Genomic DNA, 9,645 nt, shown 5'->3' with positions numbered 1-9,645 from the left:
AATGGTTACCTTGTTTCCAATCAATGACAAACATATTTATACTTTGTGTAGATGATAAATAACAAAAAATAAGTTACATCATTGACTACACAAGTATGAGCAAGACACTTAAGTCTCTGCTGGCTTCAGTTTTCTTTTGGTTGTGAAAATGAGAGCTTGACAGGGTTGATTGTAAGGCCCTTTGTAGGTTTATATTTTGTGGATAAAGTACAAGCTATGATAGATGTATCGTTTCTGAAAGATTAGTGAGGCTTGAGTTCAACAGCGTAGGTTGTATCTAACATGTACATTCCATAAAGAGCACTATCTTAAAGGAAATACATGTTAACATTTTAAATAAAGTTCTTTCAAATAAGTAGATAAACTGAATTATTTCTAAGGATTTTCTCAAGCTCTACTACTTTATGCTAAAAAATGCAAATTAGGCTAAATATTATGGTTGAAATTTGAAATTTAAGAATAAAAATCTTGTCTTTGAAGCTTTTTGTTTTGACAGCAGATGAAGAAACTACAGATTGTACTTATTTCACTTAGTTTTTTGTAGAAAACATTAATAAATTACCTATAACCTATTAATGATTCTATTACCCAATCTATCATATAGAATTAAATGAACAAACAGGAAATGGTACCTAAGTTACTGAAATAGTTAATTCCTTACCTTTCCTCAATGAGGCTAAAATAATTGCCTTTTCTATAAATTTCATGAAGAATAAAACTGAGAAGCTGATATAAATCCAGTTTTATTTGTGTTACTTGGTGTTAGTTGTCTGAGGCTTTGTTATTAGTAAGGAAATCAAACTGCTTAAGAGACTATACTTGATCGATAACAGCACTTACAGCACATATTCCACTATTAAGTAAAAACTCACAGTTCATAACTGAGGTTCTGAGATAGATGTGGTACACACACACCTTTTCTCCTAGTGTGATGGAGGTAGAGGCAGGAGGATTACACAATCAAGACCAGTCTGGGATACATAGTGAAACACTGTCTCAAAAAAAAACAAACAAAAAACAACCCTGAAGTTCTTTTAATAAATTTTAAATAGAGAATATGTCACACAAAACACTAAAGGGATTATAAGGGAGAAAATAAAACTCATGTGGACCCTGTGTAAGCACACGACTTCTAAAAAACACAGTAAATGCAAACACATGACTTTGGTTCATTCATTTGCACTTTGTGCTGGGTTTTAATAGAAATTAAATGAGTCACTTAATACACACAATGTAGTGTTAGTGTTTGCTTTCCAGTCTGGTAGCTTTTCAACATTCACAGGGAAACTCATGGGAAATACTATTGGCTGAATGAGCAGTGTTCAGAACAACTGTGCTTAACAAAAAGTAGAAGGGATTGGACTTAATCCCCAACATGGAAAAATAAGAAGCACAGACGCACAGTAGTATCAACATGCATTATTAGGCCAAGTTTCAAATTTAACCCAACCCACATGGACTTCTAAGATGAGAATACACACAGATAGGGATGACTTTATCGAGATCCATAGCCGTAGTAGTAAGGTTCATCGGGGCGGAATCCGTAAGCAGTAGCAGGGCGTGCAAGGATGCCCACTGGCTGGCCAAAGCTATCCATTCCAAGGCTGAAAGGAGAAACATCAATGATGAGCTATTTCTTTGCATCAAGTATCCATATGCAGGTTAAATCAGAGACCTCAAACCTAACATTCCTTATTTCTACTGATACCACTAACCATTTTTTTTCTCATTCACATGTGTGGAATACAATATTTACTTCTAAAAATATATGTTGAACTTATCTCGGTGCCAATGGCTCATGCATGTTATCTTAGATATTCAGGAGGCTGAGACATGAAAGATCACTATTCAAAACCAGCCTAGGCAGACTTCATTTCCAAAATAACCAGCAAAAAACCCTCTAGTTAGAGGTATGACTCTAATGGTACAGCCCCAACAAACAGAAAACACAAGTTCAAGTCCAGAGTTAGGAAAAAGTCAAATCTACAACAAAAGGTCCTATAACATATTAGAAGACTGACATCAAATACTCTTGGCTGAATAAAATAATCATATATATATGTGGATCTTTATAACAAATATAAAATGATTTTACATAGTAACAAAAAAAGTTTTGCTATTTACAGTTTGTCCCATGAAGATATAGGACTAATTCTCCTATTTGAGCATTTGAGCTAGCAGTGAACTCTAATCCACCACCATATCATACCATAAGCCTGAAAGACACAAGGAATGACACATTAGAAAATTAGCCAGATTTGGTCTACAAACCCAGATTCCTTGGTGCAAACAACTGCTAAATAATATGTCTTTTGAGTTGACAACACACCAGTTACAAATTCTGATTCACTACTCTGTGGAAACTGAAGTGGAAAGGTAACCCTTCAAGTTATGTAAAGACGGCCTGAAGCATAAGTATACTTGCAATTATTTTTTTAAATATACTCTTCAGTTTATACATAAATTATTTTAAAGAAAATCTGTTCTACAAAGTACTTTTTAAGAGTAAGTCAGTTATCTGACACTTTAGAAAATGACAAAATTCTGAAGGTTGCCAGGCAGAAGCAGCAGCTTTTACATGCTCATGCACAGCTCATGCAGTTGATGCCAGTGAGTTTGATTTCCAACCAAATGAAAGAAGTTATAATGTGGAAATGTTAGCCTTGAAAAAAATATTTTAATGACTTAAGAATTAGATTGTACTAGATGGGGTTATACTTTATATGTGTAAAATGTGAGATTATGTTGAAACATTTTACTGTTAAGATTTTTAGGTAACTGTGTGTATGTGTGTGTGTGTGTGTGTGTGTGTGTGTATGCACGTGTGTATATGTGACAGAACTGAAGAGTATATGCACAGAATCAAAGTACACATAAGACATATATACTTCACATGAACCTACCTCTCAGGGTAATAAAATTTCCAAAATTTAAGTTTCAAGTTAGTATTTATACTGATAGTAATCTTAGATAAAAATTTGAGTGTTCTTTCATTATGAAAAATAGCATGTGTATAATTTTCAAAGTTGATTGGAACTTAAAAATTTTCAGTTTATTTTGGAATGGTTAAAATATAAGCACCTTTTGTTACCTTGAACCCACAAGAAAATAAATTTAAATTTTGAGATAATATATTTGGTTCTTTATATATACATACATTTAAAATACATGACACAAATATACACGTATATATGTATATATCTGTATGTATGTATGTGCGTGCCTGTGCGCCTGTTTGGATTTTGAACTCAGTGCCTAGACACTGCCTCTGAGCTTTTTTTCTTCCAGGCTAGAGCTCTATCCCTTGAGACACAGATATACTCCTGGCTTTTTGGTGGTTAATTGGAGATAAGAGACTTTATTGCCTGAACTGGCTTTAGACCTCGACTCTCAGATCTCAGCCTCCTGAGTAGCACAGGCATGAGACACTGGTACCTGACATAACATTTAATATTACTCTCAAAGCAGTTTAAAGGATAGTTTGGAATTTAGTGGATTCAATGAACTTCTACTCATTCAAAATACACCTGTATCATTTTAGTTACAGAAAAAGCTGGCTACTGATATGTTTTCTCTTGAAGGGCAAAGGATAGCAACATACTTGTGGATGTAGAAAACTCTCAGCTTTCAAAGGGCTGGCTGTATAGCTTGTAGATTGCAATTCAGTCCTCTTTCATTTTCTATTTATTACTCCCTTTTCATCACACCAGAGCTGAAATTAATTTTGTCCTCTTTTCTCAGTATAGGGGCTACAGTGACATTTCTTTCAAGAGTTTGGAAATAAAGAGGTATATTACGAATTACCAAACAAATATGCAAAACCATTTTCAGAACAGAACATCTGATAAAGGACCTTTTGCATATTGTTGCATTTCTGTCTAGAAGAGGATCATCCTCAGAAGGGAGTTCAGCCATGCGGGTCAGAATAAGGAGCTCCTTCCTCAGCTAGGATGCTGGCATCAGGTTCCTTAGAGATTGGGTGCCCTAGACCACTATGAGAGTCCTGGTTCTTTTCTTCCAGAATCGAAGAAAATTGGCCCGCAATGAGGAAGGGCACTTAAAAGGGTCTTGGGGATTAAACAGGGTCTCAGGGACTGAGGCCATTCTATATTCCAAATTTTAATTTCTATGACTAATAGACAAACCTTTGATGATTTTTCCTATGTTTTTCCAACAGAGTGAAAGTAACTTTAGTTATGCCATATGGGGCTATTTTTCTATTGTAAACTATATATATACATATACATATTTAATGTTAGTCACACTGTTGATAAGAATCTGAATCCCCACATGAATAAAAATAAGACTTCTTTTGAGCTCATGAGCCTCGGCTCTTGAACATTCTAAGCATTTAGGCTGGTCAGGCAAAGTTCTGTTTTCACAGTCAATAGTTCGTCAATGATATACATGTATTAGAATATAGAACAGCACTTAACTTTCTGAACTTACATGTATCACTTGGGAGAAAATTTGAAACTGACTCAAAGCAGACTTTTGAAAAATCTACATGAACTTGTTTTAAATGAAAAATTCTTTAATGTGAAAAATTACATTTAAAATTCGCCAACAAATATAAATTCACTTCTGAGTTTGTTTTTACACATTCAGAAATCTAACATATAGTAAGCAGGAGAATGAAACTGGTCTAATATTTATGAAGCTTGAAACATACCCTTAACAGTATGTTAGAAATCTGAACTTAGGATGATTCACAGGGAAAAAAGGAAATCTGGAAATGACACGGGACACTTCACATGCAGCACATTACAAGGAAATACAGCCAGCATGGAATCCTAGGTATGCTCAGACTCAAGTTTCTGTGCCAGAGCTGACATTCCTGTTGAAAGGGAAAAAAGTCACCTACCTCTGGCTGTTTGTGAGGTTTAATTAGTGCATATTTGTAAAGCACTTTGAAATCCTTGGATGAAAAGTGCTGCATAAGTGAAAAGTATCATTATTTTATTAAAATTAGATATAGTAATATCTTTTTTATATTTGTAAGTCAGCAATATAAATACACAGCAAGTAAAAATTTATTAGTGGATAAATTCAATTTGTTTCATATGCTCAGATGATCTTTAACTTGAAAACATTTCCAGAAGTAACCATTCAACCTTCCATTCACAATATTCTTGCACGAGTCAATTCAAGTCCTGTCACAACACCTCCAGAGGTGTAGTGTCCAGAGCTTTGCAAAGGCTTCATGTATGGATGTCTAAGTCAAGTTGCTAGGAATTTTTATAATTGTCCCAAATCTGGAACTACATGGGAAGTTAAATCTTTCTTTGATAGAACTGTCTCAAAACTCTTGCTTACTCAACCTGTATGCTATCACTTTATTTCTTCTATTACTTTATTTCCTCTCTGAAATCACTATGACATGGCATTGGTAAGTCAATGAACTGTGCTCCCTGCTTATAAGCTTTGGAGCCAAGGAACACAGGAAAAATTAATGTAATGTGAAATATTTAATATATGCATGCCATATATTACACACATACAAATTCTCACAGAAGAATCTTGGAGGCCAGAAAGCCTTCATAGACAATAGTTCTATTTAGCTGGGCTAGGTGGCTCAACCCTGTAATCCTAGCTATTCAGGAGGCTGACATCTGAGTATCTCGGTTCGAAGCCAGCCCAGGCACTAAAGGATGCAAGACTCATCTCCAATTAATCACTAGAAAAATCTCCAATTAATCATTAGAAAATTGGAAGTGCTGCTGCAGCTCAAGGACTAAGGCGGTAGCCTTGAGCTGAAGAGCTCAGGGACAGTGCCCAGGCCCAGAGTTCGAGTCCTATGACCCACAAAAACAAAGAAAAGAGTTCTATGTAATGAATATATTTCCAAGCATTGTAGCTTTTTTTTTTTTTACTGCTTTTCCCACTAGAATGTGAGTGTCAAAAAAAAACAAGGATTGTCTTATTTTTGATGTTACTATAGCATTTACCACAGAGTAGATATTTAAAAAGTATTCAAATGCATAAAGAAGTCATTAAGGACAAGTAGGATTTTATAGGTAAAGACAGGCAGTTGTTGACAGCAGTCTAGGGAACTAACAGCAAGAAATAACTAATCTTAAATAGACTTAAGTTTAATAATATAAAAGTTATGCTATAAGTTTATAATGCAGGCAAGAGATAGAAAGACAAATATGGAAAGAGAAGTCAGGACTGGATCCTAAAACTCCAGAAATGGTGGTAGATGCCCACAGTCCCAGTTATGCGGGAGAAGAGAGGTGGAAGGATTGAAGTTCAAGGTACACCCAAATAAAAAAGTCAGCAAGATCCAGCAGTGTGCTGGTGGCTTACACCAATAACTCTAGCTACTCAGAAGGCTAAGACCTGAGGATTGAAGTTTGAAGCCAGACTGCATAGATGCCTGCACGGTCTTTAGATGCTATTTCCAATTAACCAGCAAAAATGCTAGACTGGAGGTGAGGAGGCTCAAGTGGTAGAATGTTAGGTGTGAGTGAAAAAGCTGAGCGAGAACATGAGGTCCTGAGTTCAAGTCCTGGGGCCAAGCAAACACACAAAGAAAAAAAATGGATGTGGTGGCACATGTCTGTAATCCCATTTACACAGGGGACGGAAGCAGGAAAATCATAGTCTGAAGACATTCCCCGGTAAAAGCAAGGCCCTATCTATAAAGCTGTGTGGCTCAAGAAGTAAAGTACTTGCCTGGCCCTGAGTTGAAAACCCAGTGAGACATAATAATATTACTATACCATGTTAAGGACTACACACTTGGGGAAGTTTTTTTTTAATGGTTTTTAAGACAGAATAACAAATTTTGTGGTTTATCTGTGGTAGGAAAAGGGGTTCACTGGCAAAAGAGAGTATGGAAAACATTTAAGAGACTATTATAGCTGTCCAGTGAAATCAGGAGGGCTTAATGAGACAGACATAACAGTGACCAAAGTTGCCACATTTGACAACAAAGGAAGTTATCTTTTCTCTTTTCAAATGAAGTTTTAGTTTTATAAATGCTAGTTGAGAAGTAAGAATGAAGGCAGAGAAGTTAAAACTGGCTGAAAAATTTAAAGACTGTAGTTAATTAAAATCTTTTCTTTTTTTGGCATCTATAGTATAGGAAAATGTTTCATCAAATAACTGAGGCTGTGGTGTTTCATGTAGATGAAATCAAATAGCAGAACACTGCCTCTGTTTAACAGAAAGAGAACATTTTATTCTTCAAATTACGAAGAGAAATGTAGGTCAAATGAAGTAAGGTCTATAAAATAATACCCAATATTTGTAAAGGGTATGATTACACTGAAATCTAGATGCCTGTAGTTTATAGACTAGCCACTAGATGGAGAACTTGTATTGCCATTGAGTACATACAATGTACCACAAAACTTTAAGCAAGGCTTATCAAACTCTTCATACTTAACATTAACATTAATAGGGTATGGTTTGTATTGCTTCCTTAGATGATCAATCTGTCATTTCATAAATGTGAAAATAAGGAGCTGGGAGTTTGGCCTAGTGGCAGAGTGCTTGCCTATCGTGCACAAAGACCTGGGTTCGATTCCTTGGTACCATATACATAGAAAAAAGCTGGAAGTGGTGTTGTAGTTCAAGTGGTAGAGCACTAGCTTTGAGAAATCCTAATCAGGCCCAAAAGACTGATAAAAATAAACAAATAAATTTGAAATAATTTAGAAGTGATCAGCCATAGTGACCCTTCTTCCCTTTTTGTCCACCCTCAACATGAGGTGTATGAACATAGACTTTTAACAATCTCCCTGGGAGTGGGTTGAGGACTCCCCTGCACACTAACTTGAGACCAGCGTAATAAAAGTGCACATCTTGGAAAACCACAAAAAAGAAATAATTTAGAGCTAAACAGGAATATCTATCAGTTATATGCCAAAACTTCTGTGATATGCAAGAGGCATTTGTAGACGTGGGGACTTAAGAAGATAAGTTGGAAGAAAAGATGCCAATTGTCTAAGACATGGAAAAATATGGTGCATATGCACACCAACATGCTATTATTATAACAGTTTTAAAATGTTTCACTGAAATAACAGCAATGACATCTTGTTTCTAAAAAATTTACCTGTAATACACACCCACAAACACACACCTGAACCCCCATATACGTTACTCAAAGGTATTGCTTTTTGTTTTGAATGCACACTACTGTATTACAGAGAAATTGAAATCCACGAGCATAGTTAAGTAGTCTTCACTAATATTTTTATAGTATATATTAATTTCATCATTTTACTTTTTCTTTCATTTATCTTTGTATGCACAGAAAATTTCTTTAATTATGATAAAAACAAATGTCTAATGCATCTTAGAGAGTTGTAGTTTTAATGAAATCATAGTATTTTCCCCCAAATTAGAGGGAAATTACGTGAGTAGTAGAAGGCTGTATTTAAAGTACTCATCTGGAGTTTATTAAAATTTTTTTTCATACAGACATCTGTCAGTTCTAAGAGAAAAAAAATACTACCTTGGGGACAGATTTCTTCAATTTAGTGACTATGTTGAGATGCTTCAGATAAACTAATTTGTACTAATGATCGAGGGAACATGTGTAAAATAGTCACTAATCTACTCCAAATGGTAAAGAAATCCCACTTCACTCACTCTCCTTGAATTTCTCATGAATTTTTCCTCTTCTTACACACCTTAGTCTGTTGTTTAATTCATCTCAAACTCTTTTACTGATTATATTATTTTATATAGGTGTTTTATCATTGGCATTTTTATTCAACTTCATCATTGCCCTATTTTCTATTAAAACTTATGTTTTATATACTCATTGAGATTCTTTTAATTCTAGTTTGTCTGTTGTATTTGATGATTTTCTTTCATTATGATCCTTTTCATTATATGTTTTGTAATTTGTTTTATTGTGTGTTTACCTTCAATCTTTTCTTTGCTAGCTCTTGAGCTGTAGTAATATTCTTACAGAGAGAATTTTAAGTGATATATTTGGGGATATAGCTGAGGAACATTTAACAATCTTTTTTTTGTAGGCAGATTGAATTTTGGACATTATGCTTGCTATCATTTGAGCTACACAATTAATTCTATTGCTTTTGTTTTGGATTTCATTCTAATCTATCAGGGCTGGCTCTGGAACATGATCATCTTACTTCTACCTAGTAGATGAGACCCCAGGTGTGTACCACGTTTTACACCTTGTTATTTGGAGACAGAGTCTCAGTGAACTTTTTCCTCAGGCTATCCTTCATTCTCACTGGTAAATTCTTGAATTTATCTAGTATAAATGCTGAACCCATGCATGTGCATGGAACAAGTTGTGGCATCTCTTTCTCCTGCACAGGGCTTTGGTATGCAAGACAAGTTTCAGGTACTTTCCTGGACTGGCAGATTAAAATCATTGTATTCTCTTTCATTTGAAGAGAAAATGGTATCTAGCTCTTTTATGTTCCTGGCTGCATTTGAAGAATTGAATCTCACCTTCCTATACTATACAACCTACACCCATATCAATACCCCTGTTGGGTGGTTATTTAATTTTTTAGCACTTAAAATATTCCCATCTTACAAGTTTGCGTATGCCCTATTAGAAGATTTTGTTGTTTCCTGCCTAACATTTCTATGCATCTATGAAGGAGAGGTCTTCCAAAGTTAGTTCTGGCCATCTCCTTTCCATTTTCT

At 35.0% G+C, this 9,645-nt stretch overlaps 1 protein-coding gene across 5 annotated transcripts in view; it reads right to left on the bottom strand.

The window, feature by feature from the left end:
- Nucleotides 1–1,019: 1,019 nt before the first annotated feature.
- The window catches only part of Kifap3 (kinesin associated protein 3), a 117,219-nt gene continuing 108,593 nt past the window's right edge, over nt 1,020–9,645 (bottom strand). For 4 of the 5 annotated variants that reach the window (XM_090340476.1, XM_090340478.1, XM_090340477.1 and 1 more), the window contains one exon: nt 1,020–1,604. In XM_090340476.1, the coding sequence (XP_090196602.1) occupies nt 1,496–1,604 (109 nt within the window). In that variant the 3' untranslated portion in view covers nt 1,020–1,495. Of the gene's footprint in view, nt 1,605–4,864; nt 4,934–9,645 lie in introns of all 5 variants that reach the window. The other variant, XM_090340480.1, reaches the window with a different exon arrangement.

Source organism: Megascapheus bottae, chromosome 10 (assembly GCF_031878675.1).
Source record: "Megascapheus bottae isolate mThoBot1 chromosome 10, mThoBot2.hap1, whole genome shotgun sequence".
Taxonomy (NCBI): Eukaryota; Metazoa; Chordata; class Mammalia; order Rodentia; family Geomyidae; genus Megascapheus; species Megascapheus bottae.
The sequence above is the reverse complement of the archived record's forward strand: the minus strand, read 5'-3'. Positions and strand labels throughout refer to the sequence as shown.